The 24,710-nt window shown below is 34.9% G+C and overlaps 1 protein-coding gene across 2 annotated transcripts in view; it reads left to right on the top strand.

Annotated features, from left to right (window-relative positions):
* Positions 1 to 24,710, top strand: part of PPP4R3B (protein phosphatase 4 regulatory subunit 3B) — a 62,948-nt gene that overhangs the window by 11,292 nt on the left and 26,946 nt on the right. For both annotated transcript variants that reach the window (XM_072768422.1, XM_072768421.1), the window contains exons 4-7: positions 8,404 to 9,027; positions 13,830 to 13,907; positions 15,001 to 15,117; positions 16,692 to 16,808. In XM_072768422.1, the coding sequence (XP_072624523.1) occupies positions 8,404 to 9,027; positions 13,830 to 13,907; positions 15,001 to 15,117; positions 16,692 to 16,808 (936 nt within the window). The remainder of the gene's footprint in view (positions 1 to 8,403; positions 9,028 to 13,829; positions 13,908 to 15,000; positions 15,118 to 16,691; positions 16,809 to 24,710) is intronic.

The raw sequence follows: 24,710 nt of genomic DNA, 5'->3' as shown, positions 1-24,710 counted from the left end.
GAAAGATGTATTCGAGTGTGGAGAAATAATGTGTTTATTACTTTATTTTTGATAGCAAATGTTCATAACAAAAGGTCAAGTTGTTTTTTTTTTAAGTGTAAGTATGTTCTAAGTCTAGAGGTTTTTCTTTAATATTTGGTCACCTGTTTGCTTGATGTTTATGAATAGTGTGTGCCAGGCACTAATATCAAAAGCGCTCATGACTTAGAGTATAGCAAAATATAAGATAAGTGGTAACTCTCAGGTAACTGGAACTTTTTTAAGATTTATTTATTTTTAGAAAGAGAGCACACACACAAAGGTGGGAAGGGGCAGAGGGAAAGAGAATCTCAAGCCAATTCCTTGCAGAGCCCAACATGGGGCTCGATCTTAGGACCCGAGACCATCAGTGGAGCCGAAACCAAGAATCAGATAGATGCTCAACCCACTGTGCTACTCAACTGCTCCTGGAACTTTTTTTTAATAATGTTTTTATTTTAGAGGTTCAGATTTACAGAAAATATGAGCAGAAAATGCAGAGGAAGTTCCTATAGATTTCCCTCCCTAACACCACTTTCTCTAGTTTCTCCTGTTAGTAGTTTCTTATGTTAGTAGGATACACTTGTCACAATTAATGAGCTAATATTCATATATCATTATTACTATTCATTATTATTTATACATTATTATTAGCTAAAGGCCATACTTTATTCAGATATCCTGTTTGTTACTTTATTCAGATATCCTCAGTTTGTTGTTTATTTAGAGCAAGCACACGAGTGAGCAGGGGAGAGACAGAGGCAGAGGGACAAGAAGAGAGAGACTCCTAAGTGGGCTTAATGCCCAGCACAGAGTGCAACGTGGGGCTCAATCTCACAACCCTGAGATCATGACCTGAGCCGATTGAGCCACCCAGGGGGCCCCAGATTTTGTTTAAAATAAACCTAGTGTCTTTTTTCTGTTCCAGGATTCCATTCAAGATACCATATTATATTTAGTAGTTATATCTCTTTAGGCACAGTCTGTGACATTGGTAACTGGAATTTTAAATTAATCATAATATTCATTTTAACTATTGTTTTCTGTAAGTGGGATCACTGTCTTTAGCAGTTGCCTAGTATATTCTGTTCTAGTGTTTGACTTTTGTCATTCTCCCCTTTTTTTTTTTAAGATTTTATTTATTTATGATAGAGTGAGCATGAGCAGATTGAGGGGCAGAGGGAAAAGCTGACTCCCCACTGAACAGGGAGCCCGATAGGGCACTGGATCCCCAGATTCCAGGTTCGGGGCCTGAGCTGACGGCAGACGCTTAACCGACTGAGCCACCTAGGCGCCCCTGTCATTTTCACTTTTATCAGCTTTACTCTGTAGTGATTCTGATCCCTGAAGGTTTTGTAGTTTTAATGCATCTCACCATAGTATTTTTTTTCCCTTAGTCCTCCTAGTAACAGTGCCACACAGTGCTATAAAGTAGTCCAGTAGCCCAAGGAAGTATAATGTGAACCTCCCCATTCTATGTAAACCTTATTTAACGCATGGCTCTAGGTCACAAAACTGAACTGGAAGTAGATGGTTTCTTTCCACCTTATATCTTACTATGTATGTATCATGTATTACTGGAGCATTATTAGTGTACACTATTAAGTAGAAGAATTTCCATTGATGAACAGGTGAAAACACTGGTAAATATTAGTTTATTTTAATTTGTAAAATATACGTAAAACTATAATCCATAATGTTTTGTTATTTTGCCTTTGTGTTTTGCCTGTTTTTAAACCTATGGGTGGTGATGATGAAAAGGTCCTAGTATTTACTCTTTTTTTTTTTTTCTTGTATGACCTCCACAGATTGGGATTGAATTTTATGTTTGCAGAGTTTTCTGTAAAGTGAGTTGTAAGATCTAAAAATGACCTCTATTGCAGACTTAGACATATGCAGGCCACAGATATTTGCTGCTCTGTTCTTAATTCAGTAAACTTGAATCATGCATGCATTCATCCACAAGATAGGGGTTAAAACTGGTCCATGAAAATAATGAAAGCATACTGAAGGATATAAAACTTTAAAAGTAAAAGAGGGAAAGATTACTTTTCTGTAGTGTTTAATGGCTGTTCAGAATATTAATAGTATATAAAGATTAACCTTTTTTATTACAAGTTCCTGAAAAGTGATATTTTATTTTGTATTCTTCCTCCAGTATACCAGCATGGCAACTGGAACATGTTGTGTGTGGACTTAGTACATACTTAAAGAATGAATAAGACAGAAGATAAACATCTTACTTAGAACTAGAATGTTAAATAATATTTCCACTAGAACATCTGTGGTGGATGATATTTTTCAGTGATCAGCATATTATGTTATACCTATTCCCATTTCTTCCCACTCCACACATCAACATGTACTGTTTAATATTAGTTCCTGAATATACATATATTCCTGAAGACTTTGTACATTTGTCCTAGAAAAAAAATTTTTTTAAGATTTTATTTATTTATTCATGAGAGGCAGAGATACAGGCAGAGGGAAAAGCAGGCTCCGTGCAAAGATGCAGGAATCCATCCCAGGATCCCAGGATCACAACCTGAACCAAAGGCAGATGCTCCATCAGTGAGCCACCCCTGTCCTAGAAAGTTTTGCTGAAATTTTAGTATTTTCACTCATACAGTCTAGGAGGTCCCACAACCATTGTCAGGTAGAAGGACAGAACTCCACAAAGCTGTTATATTTATTGTTAACAGTTTATTACGATGAAATGATACAGATTAAAATTAGCAGTGGGAAAAGACACATAGGAGAGACCAAGGCATGAGCTTCCAGTTTTCTTTCTCAGGATTCTTAAACAGATAGCACTTACTTCCAGCAGTGTTGTGTGGCAACCTTCACATAGTATTGCTGACCAGAGCAGCTTATCCAACCTTTGTGTCCAGTATTTTCATCAGTTGTTGGTCCTATAAGTAGACTGACTGCCCTGTGGCTGACTTTAGTTTCCAGCACCTCCACAGGTTGAGCTGATACTGTGTGGCCCAAGCCCTCCACAATAAACCACCTAGTTACCCACACATAGAATATCTGGCATTGCCCAAGGCTCCCAGGTAAACAGAAAACACTCATACTAGACAGGATATTGAAAGTACTTAGAGGTTACCTCTCAGGAGCTAGGTAAGGGCCAAATCTTTCTTTAGACAAGACTAATCCTTGACTGCAAAGGCCACCCCTTACCCCATTGCCAAGTCTCTCACAACAAAATGATTATATTTGTCTAAGCATCTATAGCATAGTATTCATAATGACAGAGCATTTATCAATATGAATATGTGTAATATTTGGAGGAGCCATTCTGGGGTAGGGATATATTTAAAGAAGCAAGTAATCTGTCTGATACAGTCATGATTTACGTTCTACATTTTCTACTGATTACTCATTTTCCTTCTTGATCTATTACAATTTGTACATTATGATAACTTATACAGAAGTGTTTAGCATAGAAATTAACTGACAGTTAACAAAATCGTTTTTTTCTTCTTGCCATTTGCTATCAGCATTGTTGAGGAGACTTAACTCAATTTCTCAATACATTTGATCATCAATATTAATATTGGGCTTGCGTACCTAAGGTAGTTGGTAGAACAATAATGCTAGTATTATACTATATTGCAGTATGGTAGTGAACGTAACCTGAAGTCAGTCTGGCACATTACTAGAATCATTAACTTCATCATTAACAATTGTTTCAGTTCATCATTATATTGTATGATAAAATTTACGTCTTCCAGAAGTGTTGTAACTCATCTGGTTTATTTACAGGCCTCCATTCAACCTTGTCAAGTCCCAAGAATAGGTGATCTTGGAAAACATAAGGCTTTTATCTTTCCAGGTGTCTAATACAGTTCAGCTAAGAGAATATCATCTCTTGCTCTGATCCTTTCTTGAGGCACTATTGTTAATATTGGATTTCTCTTGTTGTACCCATTTATTCATTCCTTTGCCCTTTGTTACTATTTCTTCCCATTTGTCACTGATTTTTACTCACACTTTTCCACCTTTGGAAAGGGTGTTAGATTTGGCCACTCTCCTGGTCCAGGAAGTTTAATTTTTACTAAACAACTGAGTACTGTATTTTTAAAAAACATTTATTTATTTATTTCAGAGAGAGATTATACATGAATGGTAGGGGTGGGTGGTGGGCAGAGGAAGAGGGAGAAGCAGACTCCCTGCTTAGCAGGGAACCTGAAATGGGGCTCAGTCCTAGGACCCAGGGATAATGACCTGAGCCGAAGGCAAATGCTTAACCAACTGAGCCCCCCAAGTGCCCTATATATTATATTTTTTTAATCTGTGCATGTCGCTAAACACACATTTAGTTTATAGCTCCTCACAACTGATATTCCACAGAACCATACATTATGTTTTACTTTAAGTTTCTGAGAAGTCATTGCTGACCTTTAAAAAAAGTTTTAATTTCAACAAAAATATTACTCGGTTACTTCTTAACTCCTTATAATGAGAAAGTAGAACCCCTCTGAAAAATTTGACAGCCCAGAGAATAATACATTTTTTAAGGGGAATGGTAAATAATAGAGCAGAAAGAACAATTGGAGAGGAAGAAGTTAGAGGTGATTTCTGTATATATAGCTTTTAAAAAGCATGAAGTCAAAAGTACATATGGAAGTTTTAACCTCAGAAAATGAGAGGGTAAGGATATTTTCTTTGAAAGAGATTAAGGAAATGAGTGAAAATAAGTTGTGAGATGGAGAAGGATGTTGGAGTATGTTGAATACTAGTGGTCTCTTTCTTTCAAAGGAAAGATTCTCTTTCCTGAGATTTAAAGGAGAAAGTAATAGTGTTTGATACTTAAAAAGGGGGAAGAATCAAAACAAAAGCTGTAAAGAAGTAAGCTAGGAGTGTGGAAAAGAAATTATTGTTGAGAACCCTACTGACAGTATAAATTTTTTGTGAACGTGCTCAGCATAGTTAGTTGACTGACTTTAAGGATGTTAAGGTTAGATTGTGTTACAGTAACAAAATCCTAAAACCTCAGTGGCTTATCACAACAAAAATTTGTTTTTCCTTAATGCTATATGACCAGTGAGGAGTACAATTGGACAGGAAGGGGCTGTGCTTATCAGAGCCACTCAGGGACCCAGTTGATAGAGAATTTATTTTAGTATTTCCAAAATCATTGCAATGTGAGAAGGAAAGATGGCAATTGGCGTATTGGCTTTTAAAAGTTCTTCCCAGAGGTTACATATGGCAGTTTTGCTCACATTTCATTGGCCAAAACAAATCATAGAGCTACGAATAACTTTGTGGGCACAAAAGTCGCGCCGCAAAAGGAAGAGAACCCGAAATACTTGATGAACAGCACTGTTGACATCCAGATAGTCACTTGGGTTTATGTGGGATTGACAGATCATATCAGTGAGAGTTAAATTTAGGAGAGTCCAGGAAGCTTGTAAGGGTTATACTGGATAACACAGAAATAAACATCACCAGTGAATGCTTCTATAGCTGTGCTTTTATTCTGAGACATGTGCAAACTATATTCATTTAGAGTGTAAGTTAAATATTTTATTTTTAAGTAATCTCTATGCAACCTGGGGCTTGAACTCACAACCCTAAGAGTTACATGCTCCACAGACTGAGCCTGCCAGGCACCCCTCCTCTGATTTCTTCTTCTTTCTTTATAACCTATGATTCTCCTTCCTCTTCCTTCCCCACGTCATACACTACTCCTGTTTCTCTGGTTACTATCAGACTCCTCTGTCTTTAAGTGTTAATCCTAATACCTAATTTCTGTCCTCTTACTTTCTGTCCTATTCTCTTTCCTGAGTAGTAGGTCTACAGATTTAATTGCAAGCTGGGTATTCAGACACCTCAAACTTAATAAAACTGAGCTTGTACTAACCATTCCTCTCTGGAATGTACCAGTTTTTATTAAAGGAGCCATAATCTTCCTAATGACATATTTAAAACTGTAGGATAATTCATGGTTCCTCCTCTCTTTCCTTTTTTCTTTTAAATTTTTTATTTATTTATGATAGTCACACAGAGAGAGAGAGAGGCAGAGACACAGGCAGAGGGAGAAGCAGGCTCCATGCACCGGGAGCCCGACGTGGGAGTCGATCCCAGGTCTCCAGGATCACGCCCTGGGCCAAAGGCAGGCGCTAAACCGCTGCGCCACCCAGGGATCCCCCTCCTCTCTTTTCTACCTGTCCCTTATCTACCCCACCATCACTATCCAAATTCAGTTGTTCATATACACTTTGGAATAACACCTTAATTTATCTATATTCTCAAATTTATTCCATACATCTGATGCCAGGTTGACTTTATAAAGGATAATGCTGCACATTCACTTCCCTGAACTCAAGTGTTCTAGCTTGACTTTCCATAATCTGGCTTTAATCTACATTTCCAGTTTTGCTGTTTGCCATATGCATGTCACACATTTCCATCGGTCTGCCTCTACTATTCCCTTTGCAGACTTTTATCCCCATCTGAATCTTACCCATCTTTGAAAGTCCAAATGCCACTGCTTTTTTTTTTTTTTTTTTTTCATAATTTCTTCCTTACAGTCTCACTCCTGTATTCCTGAAGAGCTGGGAGGAATGTCCCTTCCTCTGAATTTCCATGGTATTTTCTCTCTCTCTCTCTCTCTCTTTTTTTTTTTTTTAGAATTTGAGTATTTTTTCTTCTTTCTTTTTTTTTTTTTTTTTTTATTGAGTTCAGTTTGACAACATATAGTCTAACACCCAGTGCTCATCCCATCAAGTCCATGGTGTTTTATCTGAACTGCTCTGTTACTTGTCCTTTCTCTGTTTGTCTGTCTCCCTAAACTCAGCTACTCTGTTGAGGACTCAGAAGTAAAAGAAGTACTCTCATGCTGTAGGAGGAAAAGTATCTTATATGCACTAGTGTATCTCTTTACTTTCTCTAAGCTCTTAGGACTTTTTTCACGTGTTGTTTTGGTGGATTTGGGATTATGTGGAGCTTTTTTACCTCAGGATATTGGAAGTTTTGAGGGGAAAAGAGGATAATTACACTCTCGTGTTGGGAATTAGAAAAAAAAATTTATAAAGTTTTTATATTAAACAATCATTATAGAAATCATTATAGAAAACTTGTCATAAGTTAGCCATGCTTTTCTTGAGCTGTCAATATGAATCATAAAACAGTTTTGTATTTATTATGTTTTCTATGTATTGTAACTTGGAGGCTTTATCACAGATGTTAAATGAAAGCCAATTTTTAAAAGAATATTCTTTGTTTTTTTAGAGCAGTTTTAGGCTCATAACAAAAGTAAGTATTTTTCCCAAAGTGAATTTCAAAAGTAATTTAAGGAAATCTCCTCCCTCTTGAATATGCAAGGAGTTGGGTTTCAGTTTCATTTAAACTTAAGAGTGTTTGGGGTGCTTGGGCGGCTCAGTTGGGTAGGCATCTGACTCTTGATTTCAGCTCAGGTCATAATCTCAGGTTTGTGAGATTAAGCTCTGCATGGAGCTCCTTGCTGGGTATGGAGCCTGCTTAAGATTCCTTCTCTCTCAGGACTGATTGAGCGTCGTCTGCCTTCGGTCCAGCACATGATCCTGGAGTCCCGGGATTGGGTCCCATATCGGGCTTCCTGCATGGAGCCTGCTTCTCCTTTTGCCTATGTCTCTCTATCTCTCTGTCCCTCATGAATAAATAAATAAATCTTAAAAAAAAAATTCCTTCTCTCTCTCCCTCTCTCATAAAAAAGTGTGTGTGTGTGTAAAAATAAATACATATATATATTAAAAATTAGTAGTTTTTTTCTTGGTTTAATCTGATGGTGCATTAAGAGTCATACAGAGTGATTTGGGGGACCCACAGAAGAGTTAAACTGCAAAATTCAAAATTAGGAATACTGAAGTTACTAAACAACTATGTAGTTTCTATATAACATCACATAAATCAATGTAACAGTTTAAATGTTCAGGTTGTCAAGAATCAGAGTTAACTTCAAGTTTTAAGTTGTGAAATTTAGGGATCCCTGGGTGGCGCAGCGGTTTAGCGCCTGCCTTTGGCCCAGGGCGCGATCCTGGAGACCCGGGATCGAATCCCATATCGGGCTCCCGGTGCATGGAGCCTGCTTCTCCCTCTGCCTATGTCTCCGCCTCTCTCTCTCTCTCTCTCTCTGTGTGACTATCATAAATAAATAAAAGTTAAAAAAAAAAAAAGTTTAAGTTGTGAAATTTAGAAGTGAAATTGAGACGCCAATAATTTAAACTGGATGTGTTATCTCCCTCTAGACTTCACTTCTAATTAACAATGGACTGTGTGGCTAGTATTGTTTCTTTGCAAGATATATTTTTACTTAAATTCAGTGGTCAGTGATTTGATTTCCAAAACTTTGAATTCTTTTGTATTTTAAGGTAACCAGCTATACTTGGATGTTTTTAGGTTCAAGGTAAGGATCCATCTGTGGAAGTCACACAGGACCTCATTGATGAATCAGAAGAAGAACGATTTGAAGAAATACCTGAAACCAGTCATCTGATTGACCTACCCACATGTGAACTCAATAAACTTGAAGAGATTGCTGACTTAGTTACCTCAGTTCTCTCCTCACCTATCCGTAGGGAAAAGCTGGCTCTGGCCTTGGAAAATGAAGGCTATATTAAAAAACTACTGCAGCTGTTCCAAGCTTGTGAGAATCTAGAAAACACTGAAGGCTTACACCATTTGTATGAAATTATTAGAGGAATATTATTCCTAAATAAGGCAACTTTGTTTGAAGTAATGTTTTCTGATGAGTGTATCATGGATGTTGTGGGATGCCTTGAATATGACCCTGCTTTGGCTCAGCCAAAAAGGCATAGAGAATTTTTGACCAAAACTGCAAAGTTTAAGGAAGTTATACCAATAACAGACTCTGAACTAAGGCAAAAAATACATCAGACTTACAGGGTACAGTACATTCAGGACATCATTTTGCCTACGCCATCTGTTTTTGAAGAGAATTTTCTTTCCACTCTAACGTCTTTTATTTTCTTCAACAAAGTGGAGATAGTCAGCATGTTGCAGGTAAGTGAACAAAGGTGTTCTTTTTTTTTTTTTTTTTTTTCAGTTATTTATCTCCTATAATAGTTTATGCTGGTGTTCATTCCTTTTTGGAAGATTTCTTTTGTTTATCTTAAATATACTGTCAAGCACAGAAAACAGGACTTTATCTCATGGGTATTTGAAGGAGAATCCTTTCTTAATGCAAACTTTTACATTTTTAAGTGTTCTCTGATGGAGCTTTTTTTTTTTTAACTTCATTTTTACATGCATTAAAAAATTATATATATGATACAAAATTGATCATTTTAACCATTTTAAGTATATAATTCATAACATTAAGTGCATTCACAGTGTTATGCAGCCATCACCACTATCCATTTCCAGAACTTTTTCATCATCCTGAACAAAAGCACCTATTTTAAGACTATCTTTTAGTTCATTTTATGAGCCCTAATTATCATTGGAGGTATATATAAGTATGTGTGTGTGTGCTTAAAGCTTCCCAAATAATTGAGATATGCAGCCAGGACTGAGAAACAGTCATTAATTTTCAGGAAATGATAATTAGATTATTTACTGTGTGAAGTTGGTTTTATTCTGTCTCCTTGAGTTGTAAAATAGAAGTTCATACTGTGTTTATTGTGTTAATCCTTTATACCCTAACAGTGTAGTAAAGATGATTTTGAAGATTTTTATTTACTATAACCGCCTATATATAACTATATATATCTGTAACTGCCTATATAACTGCCTTTGTTATGTCCATATCACTCATTAAGTTTTTTGAGCAGCCTCTGTATACATCATATAGTGGTTCTCAGGGTTTCTGAAACTGTTTTCAGAGAGATCTGTGAAGTTTTTCCTTTTCCAGCTTCTTGTCACTGTGAGGCCATATATCCTTCATATACTTCAACCAGAACAAGGTATCACAACAGATTGGACTATAAGAAGATAATGGAATATAGCTTTCTTCTATTAAGTCAAACATTATAGAGATTTGCAAAAATGTAAAAGCCGTTTTTTCTGAATTTATAATTTTTTTCTAAATTTATAAAATTTTCTCATAAAATATTTACATAGATTTATAATAGCTTAGTTTTAAAACAAATTAATGTTTTAAAATGTTTGTTTTTATTATAAATATTGATAAACATAATCCACATAATAAAAGCTCTTTGGAGTCCTCCATAATTTTTAAGAGTTCAAAGGGGGCCTGAGACCAAAAAGTTGAGAATCTTTTTCTTAGTGTTTAGCTATGTGATTCATTTTATGATGGCCTGATATCTGTAGCTTCTTAAGTGAGTATTAACCTGCTGTTGTAGGAGTTACATAAGCAAGCAAAAATGTAAGAATTCTATCTGGACCAAAATGAGTTAGTCAAAGGTACATAACTCCTAGCCTGAATCAGGTTAATTGAGAAATTAAAAGAAAGCACTTACTATGGTCTCTGGCTCCTGGTATGTACTCTTAATATACGTTGAGATTCTCTTAAGTTTGGGGCATAAGAGTTTGGTTAATCTGAACTTTTTTTTTTTTTAAGATTTTATTTATTTATTAATGAGAGACCCAGAGAGAGAGAGAGAGAGAGGCAGAGGCAGAGGCAGAGGGAGAAGCAGGCTCCATACAGGGAGCCTGATGTGGGACTCTATCCCGGGACTCCAGGATCACACCCTGGGCTGAAGGGAGGCACTCAACCACTGAGCCACCGAGGCGTCCCAACCCTGAACTTTCTAACTACAAATCAAAATCCCATGTGCCCAGAATTAAGAAATCTAAGTATGTTTTAAAAATTAATTTTCTAAAAGCCAATAAAGTGAGTTATTTTGCATAGACAGCTACAGATAAGATCTTTTTCAGAACAAAATTTCACTTCCTTCACTAGAAATGGTAGAGGACAGGTATCTCAAATTTAACATATAACATATATTTCCACTATTCCATAAATGAGAGTTGAGCTAAAAACCCATTAAAATCAGAAGTTTAGTTCTTTTTTGACTTATTTTGTGGATTTCAGCCCTAAAGAAAGACATTTCTAACCTTTATCCCAGTTATTAATATATTAAATATTCCAATGCCTTTAAGAAAACAACTGTTTACAATAATATAATGCTTCATTTTGTTTTAGAGGTTTTTGGACTTCATCTAGGATTTAACATATTAAATTTTACTAGATTTGGCCTATTCTAGTTTGTGTCTATGTTTTACTTTGGGTTCATAACTTTAAACTACTTAGAAATTTGTCCTGTGGTTTATTATACATGGTAGGAGTGACAAAAACCTGATTGTGTAGGAAACCTAGATTCTAAATCCATCTTTGTTACTAGCCAGCCTCAGGAAAGTCCACTCTTTGGGCATTAGTCTCTTGAAATTTAGAATTGGACTAGGCAATGTATGTAATCTTTTAAAGCCTAGTCTAATTCTAAATTTCTGCATTTACATGACTCTAATAATGGTGAATGGGTTCTGGGTTTGGGATGGTTTTTGTTGTTGTTTTTAAAGTCAACTCTGCATCAGACATGGTCTCAAACTCCACTCTAAGATCAAGAGTTGCATGCTCTACTGACTGAGCAAGCCAGGCACCCCTGGGTTTTTGGATTTTGAATGTGTCCTGTTTTTACATTACTACAAGGAAAAGTTTGACTCAGACTTTTTAAAAGTAGTCCCCTTTTCCCCCCATAAGGTTTTTTGCGTAATTCAGAGAAGCAGCCATACACAATTTGTCTTAAAATAATTGTTTTATTAAAAATAAAGGATTTTAAAACTAAATGAAAAAGCAAAACTAAATTTATCTAAAAATACTAGTTTAATTACTTGGAGAACCAGGTATTTGGAGGGAAACATTACAACTATATGATAGGCTTTAAGTTGTCAATTAAATTTTTTTTTTTAAGATTTTTATTTAGAATGCTCACAAGCAGGGCTGGGTGTAGGAAGAGCAGAGGGAGAGGGAGAAGTAGATTCCCCACTGAGCAGGGAGCCTGACCCAGAGCTCAGTCCCAGGACCTGAAGACCACAATCTGAGTCAAAGGCAAAAATGCTTCACCAACTGAAGCCACCCAGGCATCCCAATTAACTGGTTTTTTTTAATGTACACTGGAACAGAATGCTTTTATAGAGTATTATCAAGAATAAGGAAATCAGAAAAAAAGTATATGTGTATAGTAGGAATTAGGAAATATTCTCATAGCGGGGTATATAATCCTTGAAATTGCCTCCCTAATACATTATGCAGTTCTAGCTGTCAGCACACAAATAATCATGGAAGAGATTGCATTTATCAAAGAAATGGAATTGTTTTCCTACGAAAGTATTCTCAAAAAAGTTAAAAATCTTTAGATAAGAAAGGGAGTTTAATCTGGGAGAGATGGAAGAAGAAAAAAAATTATAAAAGGTTTAAGTGGAGGTAAATGCATATTCACCAAAACCTAAAATATTGAGATGAAAAGTACTTAGAAAAAGTGATTTGAGAAATGATTATAAGATTGTATATGCAGGGGATCCCTGGGTGGCTCAGCGGATTAGCCACCTGCCTTTGGCCCAGGACGTGATCTTGGAGTCCCACATCGGGCTCCCTGCATGGAGCCTACTTCTCCCTCTGCCTGTGTCTCTGCCTCTCTCTCTGTGTCTCTCATGAATAAATAAATAAAATCTTTAAAAAAAAAAAAAAAGATTGTATATGCAGTTGAACTCTCTCAGAAACAGATGGTTCAGGCCATGGTGTATAAGGGCCAGAAGTCAACAAAAAAACAAAAAAGACCATTCTGAGTCAGACTAATGAACGGAGTTGGCTCTCAGTGGTTGAGTAACACTGATGAATGATTATTGGGAGAGTATGTTATGTCATCTGTGATTCTAGTGATTTTTACTCGTTTATATATAATGAGTTTATCTCTTTTAGACTTTAGACACACTAGTTTATATTAAAAATAAGGTTATACAGTATGTACTATACTTTTGTCCTTGTAAATAGTGCTTAGAGAAACTAACACATATGCCCTTTAATACCTCAGAGTCATCAGTGTGAAAAGCAGTTATTGTAGTGTTTTATCATTTAGTTGTATCCTTGGAAACTATAAGAAAATGTAAGCCTGTACCCCAAATGGCCCTAGATAATTTTATTTCGTGAGTTCTTGTGTTTTAAAAAGCTTTGCAGGGACACCTGGATGGCTTAGCAGTTGAGCATCTGCCTTCCACTCAGGTTGTGATCCCATGGTCCTGGGATCGAGTTCCGCATCGGGCTCCTTGCAGGGAGCCTGCTTCTCCCTCTGCTCTGCCTCTCTCTCTCTCTCTCTCTCTCTCTCATGAATAAATAAATCTTAAAAAAAAAAAAAAAAAAAAACTTTGCAGTCTTACCGCTGCCAGAATTCAGTCTCCTTTTACTGCTGTTCCTATGCCATATATTTGTGATTCTCATTTTTCTAATCTGTGGCAGACTGACCATGAGATCTTCAAACTTGCTTGAATTACATTTAAATTAAAAGTAAATAAATAGACCCTGAGCAGGAGTTGCAGAGCATCTCAGTTAAAATATATGAGTTTTCATGCATGACTTCTAGACTATAACTGGTTATTTTTTGTTTTCCAAAGAGTTCTTTATATCTCAAGTTTCTGATTAAATAAGGCAAATGCATGTATAACTAACATTAAATGGTGTAGTCAGGATTTGAAAATTATAACATGAATATACCCTGGAATTTTTAGGTTTCATGATGAAACTATTAGATTTTCAGCTATTTTTATTATAATTTGTGTAAATTATACAAATGTGTGTAAGTGTATACTCTTGTTAGACTGTTTCATAGTAATTATTTCTTCCCATGTAGGAAGATGAGAAGTTTTTGTCTGAAGTTTTTGCACAATTAACGGATGAGGCTACAGATGATGATAAACGGCGTGAATTGGTAAGTTATTTATTCTTGAAGTTCAGACCTTTAAAGAGAACTTACTGTTGGGATACACAGCTTTTCACATTGAATTTGTTAAGAATTTTTTATAAATATGAGATGAAATTTACATATTTATGCTACATGATTATTCTCAAAGTTTCTCAAACTTCCTGTATATTTACAAATTTTTAAAAGTATTTTGATGTGTTTCCCACCCCCACCCCCCAACTACCCCCAAATGAGGGGATTTGTGTGTGTCACAAATCCTGAAATTAGATGTGAGGTTTATGTTTGGACAGAACTACAAATTCATACGTTTTTATGGTTATAGGTACATTATAAAACAGCTTTTTTTTTTTTTTTTTTAGAAAAAGTAAGGACAGTGCTTCTTGAATAAATGAATAAGTAATTTGGTTCTTGGAAGTGTTTTTTTTTTCTTTTGAATGTGTGTATATTTTCTGAAGAATAAGCCATGCTTTGGAGGAAGAATATAGTAATGCTGTTTATCAGCAGTTTGTCTTTTTTTTTTTGTCATTTTTTTTTAAACATTATAATCAGATACTGGGTTTAAAAAAGTAATGAAAGACTGCTGACTTAAAGTCAGTCAAGTCATCCTGGTGTAATTAATAGTCTACTCAGTTTTCTCATTTATAAAATTAGTTCTTTAAACTGGGGATTGTCTAATGTCCTTTCCAATTCTTAAATATGGGACTGTCCTTTTGAGAACTTCCTGAGAACCCAGCCAGTATTTGTTATATAGCATATTTCTGTGAAAATACCTTCTCTAATTCAAAATACATGCCTTACGTGACATTCTTACAACTAAATCATAAGAGCACTATTGATGGTCTTCTCACCCTGGGACTGCACATATAACATGTGTACCATACTGTCTTTGGAGAGGTCGTTGTTTGAAAATGATGCAAAGCTGACTTATTGGGATGCTAGTTTTTCATGTGTCCTTTAACGTAGGCGTTAGGAGCCGGGTATGCCCTGGAAAATCAAGGTCCTTGAGAAGGAGGCGGGACTCTGGGAGGCAGCACGTTAAAGGTGCCCCAAGTTTGCTCTTACGCGTGTCAATTTCTCACTATACTTTCTGATATTACAGGTTAATTTTTTCAAGGAATTTTGTGCATTTTCTCAGACATTGCAGCCTCAAAACAGGGATGCATTTTTCAAAACTTTGGCAAAGTTGGGAATTCTTCCTGCCCTTGAAATTGTAATGGTAATTATACAGTTTCTTTTCATGTTTGAAGTTGTGAATTTATAGTTTTATATTATGTATGTGAAAATATTTATTTTAGTAATGCATATTGAGTTATTAAGTTGTGATTCATTTGATAGTGAATTATTACAAGTGTGTTTTCAGTCTTAATATTTTTATTAACTGAAATTTGTAATATTAATATGTAAGTACTTGCATATAATACGCCTTCAAGTGAATAAAAATCCACATGCTTTTTCAAGATTATTATATCTTCTGTAACAATATTATGTTTCATAGAAACTATTAAAATATCTTTCCTTTTTAGACCAGTGAGTACAGTGAGGACAGCCTGGACAAAGGGAGCTCATGCTGCGATGTGGGTTAGGGTGGTGGTCCTCATACATTTGCTTATATGATTTTTATCCATTGGTATTATATGAAAAATTAAAACTGAAAAATTTAAAAAATATTTATTAATTCATTGAAAAATAATAAAACATGTTGACATAAATAATATAACTTCTGTGAAAAAATAATTTGCCAGAAGAAAAAAAAAAATTTAGTGAGAAGATTGGTGGTGTTTCACATTTTTTTTTTTTAAGATTTTATTTATTTATTCATGAGAGACAGAGAGAAGGAGAGACACAGGCAGAGGGAGAAGCAGGCTCCACGCAGGGAGCCTGATGCAGGACTCGATCCCGGGACTCCAGCATCACACCCTGAGCCAAAGGCAGGCGCCTAACCGCTGAGCCACCCAGGCGTCCCTAGTTTCACCTTTTTTTTTTTTTTTTTTTTTTGCCAATCCCTTCAACATTTGGTGTAATATAAGACAGCTAGATTCTCATAGCAACTTCTACATTTAGTTTGTTGTGATATCACATGTCTTGTAGCCTCTGGAAAACCCCATTATACTTTTGATACACTGAGAGTGAAAAGGGCCAATGAGGCCCTAGTATTATTTATTATTATGAAGCAAAAGAAAAGGGTGTTGGACACCTCCCCAAAATTCCATGGACCACACCTTGAGAATTGCTGAGTTAGGGATGTTTTCAGAATCACTTGGAGATTTTATGACTTATGAGTCATGTATCTTTTATCTATTAAAGAGAGAAAAGCATTCAAGATCACCACTTTAGAAAACTAAGCTGTGAACAAAGAGTGAAAATATCCAGAGTGCTTTCAAAAGCATCCTCTGTTAGGAGAGTCATAAGGAAGACAATCAGTTATTAAGAAGTAACTGGCAAATCCAAGACCAAAGACAGATTCTGGAAAATTTTGAAGTCTTTAACTAGATAACATCATTCATATTTTGCATATATGTAAATAAAAATTTTTTTACAGCATTTGTAAAGTATAATAGTATAATCCTGTGCTGATTCTTACATTTAAATTCTCTGAATCTTTATCTTTGTTTTGATAAAAAACTGGCAGAAACCAATGCTGCTTAAAAGCTTTTTAATATTCATAAAAGAAAAGGAAGAAAAGATTTCAGTACAATGTCTAAATCCAAAAAGTTGATGTGCATAGATTTGGGAAGGGGAACACAGCACAATTTTTGTTAACAGTCTCTAACCTAATTTTCCTTTTACTAGGGCATGGATGATTTGCAAGTCAGATCAGCAGCTACAGATATATTTTCTTATCTAGTAGAGTTTAGTCCATCCATGGTCCGAGAATTTGTAATGCAAGAAGCCCAGCAGAGTGATGATGTAAGTAATAATGCTCTGATTCTATATGAATTACCTGTAATGTTTGCATACTATTGAGGAAAAAAGGTATAACTACAATCTTAATCTTGAATGAAGCAAAATAGGTTTCTGACAAGTTGTGACTTCAGCAAGCCCAGAATATGTGGCATTTGATTTGTTTATTGTAAAAAAAAAAAAAGTATTCAAACTTGTATTGAGATAGATTATAATAGAATCAAATTTTTCAAAGAAGTTCAAGTGCTAATGATATGTAATTTCAAGCCTGTAAGTCAGGCACTTCTAGTATAACTAACAAGTTGCTTTCACTTGTTCAAATTTGTATTTTTTTCCCAGTGTGAATAGATGTTTAAGAATGAGACCAATGTGTTTTCTCACTACAGAAATACTTAAAACTTTACCCTTATACTGTTTTAAAAATAAAATGAATATATAGCTGGAATTTAAAATACCCCTTTATCAAATATATTTTAGTGTTAAATAGAAAATAAATGTATGTTCCTACTTAAAGAAGATTTTGATTTCTGTTGTTAATTTGATCCTTCTTATGAGTTACTATTGAATTAAACCACAGTTGTTTTATATGTTTTGTGTTTAATCTCTTAATGTCTTCTTAGATTTTTGCATTTTTTGTTAGGGTTTTTTTTTTTTTTTTTTTAAGCAATTTTATTTCAGAATCAGTTTGAGCTAATGCTATAGTTTTAGGCAATAGAAAAGAAGTAGAAGAAATCTTATGTTAAGTATATTTCAGGGTAGCCCGGGTGGCTCAGCGGTTTAGAGCCGCCTTCAGCCCAAGTCATGATCCTGGAGACCCGGGATCGAATGCCACATCAGGCTCCCTGCATGGGGCCTGCTTCTCCCTCTGCTTGTGTCTCTGGCTCTCTCTCTCTCTCTCTCTGTGTGTTCTCATGAATAAATAAATAAAATCTAAAAAATAAAAAAATAAAATAAAATTTTTAAAAAAGTATATTTTAAGTTTTTTTTAAAAAAACCAAATAATGCTAAATCTGACTTGAAAGAAATAAATATCTAGCTTATTAATCAGTTTATAATCTCTGTTGGTGTGTATATCTTTGTGTCATCCTTTACAGTAGGTAACTTCGAATTTAATACTCTTAGTTGCTGCATTCTCAGTGATGTGTGTGATTAAGGGCATTCGTTATTATATCTTTTCAGACCGTGAAAATAGTAAGCTGCTAATAACTTTTAGAATTAACTCTGAAAGTTTTTATTTCTATTTTCACTAAAAATATTTTCTTGTTCATTTAATTGACAGGTAAGACTTAGAGAATACCTTACTGATTTTTAACAATGGAAAGTCCCTTTCTCAGTTTTTCTTTTTTCTTATAATCATAGTCTTCAAAGTCTTTCATTTCCCCCAAATTTTCTGAGATTTAGCAGTTTAACAATTTAAAATTTTTGTTGCCTCAAAATAAATGAGTTAGCCCACAATTTCTTTTTTTTTTTTTTTTTTTTCTTTCTTCAAAATTAAGTTATTCTACATGGTAAATTCTATGTTGAGTTCCTGGTAACCTTTAGAAAGAAAATACTTTCCTGTGTATTTATTTGGTGGGCAGTTGACATTTTGATCCCCTTTTAAATAAAGTAAATTCACAGCATTCAAACTTTCCTTTCCAGTATTATGGAGCAGATTTGGTTTTAAGAACTTGGATTACATATTAAAATACGTGTTGAGCAAGAGGAATTATTAACATATTTTACTATAGTTGTTATTTCTATCCAAGCTAGAAGGATAGATTTAGCCATAATTGTCTTTTTGTTATGCCACTGATTTCACTTATTTTTATGCTAGTGTCCTTTGAAACATTTAGTAAAGCTTACTGTGAAATCTGACTGGATAAGTAATGCATCTATTACTGAACCACTTATTTTGGCAGGTATTTTCACTGTATTTCTCACTTGAGATTGAACTCCTTTTAATTATTTAAGAAATAATAATAGCATTGGAGTTATTTTTTTAAGAGTCCTTATTTTGTAAAGTTTTATACTAAATACTTAACAAATTATATATGCTAAAGTTACTTTTAAATAATAATGAAGATGAAATTTGCAATAATAAAGTTTTAAAAAGGCATAAGCTAATCTCTGTGGGTTAACTGTTTGATAGTTTGCTTTGAACATGTTTCTTAAAATTGCATCCATTTTTGACTTCTTATTCTGAAGTGATTTTAAATTTACAGAAAAGTTAAAATAATAGTACAAAGAACTCCCATATATACTTCACCCAGATTCCCCAGTTGTTAATATTTTATCTCTAATTTGCTTTATCATCCTCTCTTTGCTTATATTTGTATGTACACATTTATACACAGACATAATTATTTTTGTTCTCAGTCATGGAAGAATAAGGTATAGAAAATATGACACAGTGCCTTTTAACCTGTATCTACTTTAGTGTTTTCTGTTATAATTATCAATATCAAGAAGTTAGTATTTTTACAGTCCTAATATCTAACTGTAGTCCTAACTAAAATTTTGTCAGTTGTCCCAGTAATGTTCTTTTTAACCAAGACAAAACTGAAAACTTTGAGGTCCAGTATCCAACAATCTGGATTTATTTCATGGTTCCTCATGATTTGATTTAGGTTATTTCTTTGTGTCAGGAGTGGTATAGAAGTAATGTTTCATTCATTGCATCACATCAAGAAATTCCCTCAACTTTAAAAAATGAACTTAAAGGGTTTTTTGTCTAGATTGTTTTGCTATTTCACAGACTTTAAGGAGCTGGACCGTTAAATTCTGTAGAATTTGAAGAGCTGTGTTTGCTTTCTTCTGACATGGCAGATGGATTAAAAGAAGTATTATATTTGTAGCCTTCATTCATGTTGCTATGAAACAAATTTCATGTGCATTTTTAAAAATAATTCTTACATTTACATATAAAAAACAAAAATGTTTCCACAGCATCCATCAGTTTTTAATCTGCTACTTCAGAATAATGTTCCTGCTCCTGACGTTCTTTCTTTTTCCTCTTATTTACTATATTCATGGAATCTAAGACATGTGGATGCTAATATTTTCTTGATCTTACAGGAAAGCGTTAGTGGAAAATTTTCATTTGACTTTGTCATGCTTGTGACTTGTCTGATAATGACTGTGTAATGCCATAGATTGTAAAATGTATCTCAATATCAAGAAGTTAAAAGTTTTAAGAAATCTTAGAAACAATGGAATAAAGTATGTTCTTTATCTTTCCCAGTCAGAAAATAGAGTTGCCAGATGATAACCTGGATAATCTCTGAATTCCATGTGTAGGAACTCAGAACTTCCCCTCTGTTGGCTAATTATTTTTTGCGGTATTGCAAAATTTTTAAACCCACAGAAATAAACTTTTAAAAACCAGTATGTGCTTCTAAGAATAGTATGAGATTGGAGTGTGATGAAACTAATGGGAGTATCATTTCTCTAAAACTTTGATTTAGAAATAACTAAAACCTTGAAAAGTCTCTTGGAAACTTTGGTTAAATCAGATTTCATGGGCCTATGGCCTCTGTTACAATTACTCAACCCTGCCATCATAATGTGAATTGTCCATAGATGGTGTAACCATCTTCCACTAAATTTTTCACCTTAAAGTTTTATTTACAAAGTAGGCAGCCAGCAAAGTAGTCTTGTAGTTTGCCAACCCCTGACTTAGACCCCTTTCTCAGAGCATTGCAGGTGTTTAGAGGCTCACTCTGAATTGAAGGTTTTAATTGCAGAAGCTGCTATGGCAGTGTAAAAAGAAGTTAAAAGAGAGACCATAGGAATAAGCAGGCTTCAATAGGAAGGAAATCATTGGGCCCTCTTAATTAAGACTGTAAATTTAAGGGGAGATGAAGGGGTGTGTGTGTGTGTGTGTACACACACACACACACACAAGAGTGTTCTCTAGAATAGATTTTGGTGCTCCAGCATTGACACATATTAACTGGAGTTACTCTATAATGGTTTATTTGCACATCAAGTCATCATTTGGCTTTTGAAGGAATATTCCAGTAGTTTTTCTTACATCTTCTTTATTTAGCTGCACTTTCTTGAGCAGGAGTTTTTTTTTCTAGCCTGAGTAATGCCATTGTTGGAGAACCAGTTTAAGGAAAATTAGATTTGTATGTGTAGTATTTTAATGCCAGTAAAGAACTCTAGTAGACAGAAATAAGTCAAATTTTGAAAGAGGTTCAACTTACAGTGATTTTCTATTCCATTCCCTTTGTTCTGCTATTGGAGAAATAGGCATGGGAGAGTTAATAAGGATACTTAGTGTGTATTTTAGATGACTGTACTGCAGTTAGAGAGTCTAGGTCCTTCAGTTCAGCTAGGTTCAGCTATTCCTTCTGTTCAGGGAGGCTTGCTCTTTTGTGTTAATTAAGAGATGAAACGTGCCTTACAGACATAATGTTGATAATACATTGCTCATTGATATATGTTCAGTCATTTGTTACATTGTTTTTGGAGCTATTTGTTCATTGTTTCTGAAAAATACTATTACTTTTGAGCAGATGTAGTCATGCATTGTAGTAGATTAATTTTAATTGTTTACTGAGGAAGATGTACCTTTGGAATAACACTGTCTTGTTGTTCCATACTGCTTTGTGGGGTAGAATCTCTAAATCTGTGGTTAATTCTAGTATTTTATTTTATTTTATTTTATTTTATTATTTTTTACACAGAAAATTCTATTATTTTAGAAGTTGATTTTTACTTAATTTGACAGAATTCAGAAAAATAATAATAATAATAGAACCTAACATATATCCTAGGGCTTATCTCATTTTTCCACATCTTTCATTGTCTTTCACTGGCCGATGCCTACTGTATTACCAACTGTAGTTTCATATTTTGTCCAGTTTTCTGTTGTTGTTGTTCCAGGTAAAAACTAAACCTAGTTCCTGTGACTCCATTTTATCCAAAAGCAGAAGCCTGTGTGTAGTTTCAGAGCAGATTTTAGTGCAGAAGTCTCTTTTTTTTTTTTTTTTTTTTTTTTTAATTTTTATTTATGATAGTCACAGAGAGAGAGAGAGAGAGAGGCAGAGACATAGGCAGAGGGAGAAGCAGGCTCCATGCACCGGGAGCCCGATGTGGGATTCGATCCCGGGTCTCCAGGGTCGCGCCCTGGGCCAAAGGCAGGCGCCAAACTGCTGCGCCACCCAGGGATCCCAGAAGTCTAACTCTTATTACAGAATTAGAAAGTTTGTGGATTCATCTCTCTTTTGTGTTTTCTTTAGTAAATTATTTTTGTTTCATTAAAGTAATACTTAAGAGCTATAAAAATAAACCCATCTGACACAAGAATTTGGAAGCCATCTTTTTTTTTTTTTTTTTAAGATTTTATTTATTTACTCATGAGAGATAACAGAGAGAGAGAGATAGAGAGAGAGAGGCTGAGACACAGGCAGAGGGAGAAACAGGCTCCATGCAGGAAGCCTGATGCGGGACTCGATCCCGGGTCTCCAGGATCACGCCCTGGGCTGAAGGCGGCGCTAAACCGCTGAGCCACCCGGGCTGCCCTGGAAGCCATCTTGTTTCAAGACTTTTATATCATTGCATGTGGAAGTTAGTATTTTGATTATGAGAAATTTTCATATTTTGCCCTTTTTCTCCCCTTGCATCTTTTTTCTGATTATCCTGGTTTTTTTCCCCCTTTTCTTTAACAATGAAACTATAATAATAAACTTGAAGAGTGCTGTTTAGTTTCTATGATGATGGAAAAGTTTATTCTGTTACCATTCAACAAGGTAGCCCCTTGCTACCTATGGCTACCAAGCACTTAAAATGTAGGTAGTGTGACTAAGGAATTAACTGGCTTTAATTTTAAACTGCCTTTTGTGTGGCAAGTAGATACCATATTGAACAGCACAAGATTAGAATATTTGCTACCTATATAGTCTAGGATTGAATCTTTTCTCTTACAACCATTCTAAGCAAAGGATGACTTGATCAGGTCTCTGTTTTAGAAGGATAGTTCTAATAGCATCATGATGGAGAGATAACTGGAGAAGGAAGGCCTGACCTGTGACAAAAGAAAGGAAGAGGAGAATAAGGAATTAATGTATTACTTAAGAATGGGTTTGGCCTCATATATCAGAAGAATCAGGAATGGCATCACTAAGATAGACTAGGAAATACCAGGTCTCATCCCCACAACAGAAATTGATTTAACAACTAGTAACAGACACAAATACCTCCACCCAGCTTCTAGAGTCCAGATTAGAGATTATAGTACTTGACTGGAGCACAGAAATGAGAGATGATGCATTGAAAGGGTAGGAGCAGTTTTACTTTACCTTTGTCACTTCTCCCCAAGTCAGCATAGCACACCACTGAGAGAGATCCTCTGGGCCCACAGATTCTCTCATGGGGAAAGGGAGTATAAAGTGAGAGTGTGACATCCCTAGCCTTTCAGAACACTACCCATGAGGGCCATTTCTTTCTTGTACTATCCAGAACAGTGAGGGAATCACCTTGCAATAGCTAAGAAGAAAGAAAAGGAGCAGGGACTCTCAGCACCACCACACATCTCAATAACTGGCCCATGTACTCTGGTAATGAACCCCATCAGCTGACCCAGCCAAAATCTCTGACTAGGCTGACTGGTGAAGAATTTTCCCTGCCAAAGCCAGTCTTTAAAGACCAAAAGAGCTAATTGCTTCTTTAGATGGGCAGACAGCAGTGCAAGATTACAAAGATCAGGAAAAACTTGATACCACCAAAAAAACTAAGCTATCATAGCTGACCCTAAAATAATGGAAAACTGTGAACTACCTGACAATTCAAAATAATTGTCTTAAAGAAGCTCAGTGAGCCGCAAGAGAACACAGATAACTAAACAAAATCAGAAAAATACTATGTGAACAAAATGAGAAGTTCAACAGAGACACAAAAATTAAAAAATAATCAAAAAAAATCTGGAGCTAAAGAATACAGTGACTAAACTGTAAAGAAAGAAAAACAATAAACAACTTTAGCAGCAGATTCAATCAAGTAGAAATAAAAATAGAGAACTCAAAGACAAGCCATTTGAAAATACCCAGTCAGAGAACTTAAAGAAAAAAAGAATGAAAAATAGTGGAGAAAAGCTTTCATGTATTATGAGATATCATAAAGAAAACTGTATACACATTATATGAACCTCATACCTTGAAGGAGAAGAGAAAGAAAGGGGGCAGAAACTTATTTAAAGAAATAATGGCTAAAAAAAAAAAAAGAAAGAAAGAAAGAAAAAAGAAAAAAAAGAAATAATGGCTAATAGCATCAAATCAGGGGAAAGAAATGGTCATCCAAGTACATGAAATTTATATGTCTTCATATAGGCTATCCAAAGAGATCTTCACTAAGACACATTACAATAAAACTATCAAAAGTCAAAAACAGAGAATTTTTAGAGCAGCAAAACAAAAAACTAAAAAAACCTCATCATATACAAGGAAACTCCCATAAGTTTTAGCAAATTTTTCAGCAAAATCCTTGCAGGCCAGAAGAAAGTGAGATGATAAATCCAAAGTGTTAAAAATGCCAACTGAGAATGCTTTACCTGGCATCACTAGACTGGTCTTAAAGACATGCTAAAGGGAATTCTTAAAGTTAAATGAAAGAACACTAAACAGCTCCAAGAAAACATGTAAATAGAAACAGTGTAAATCTCACTGGTGAAGGTAAATATGTAGACAGATACATAATGATATAATACTCTATTCATGGTGTATAAATCACTTTTAACCCTAATACAAAAGGTAAAAGACAAATATTAAGAATAACTATAATTACAAAAATTAATAGATACACAATATAAAAAGAAATTGACATCAACAGTATGTAGGTTGGGAGTAAAAGTGTAGAATTTGTTTGCAATTGGTGATGAGATGTTAATATTCAAAATATGTAAGGAATTCCTACAGCCCAGTAGCA

This window comes from Canis lupus, chromosome 11 (assembly GCF_048164855.1).
Source record: "Canis lupus baileyi chromosome 11, mCanLup2.hap1, whole genome shotgun sequence".
Lineage (NCBI taxonomy): Eukaryota > Metazoa > Chordata > Mammalia > Carnivora > Canidae > Canis > Canis lupus.
The sequence above is the reverse complement of the archived record's forward strand: the minus strand, read 5'-3'. Positions and strand labels throughout refer to the sequence as shown.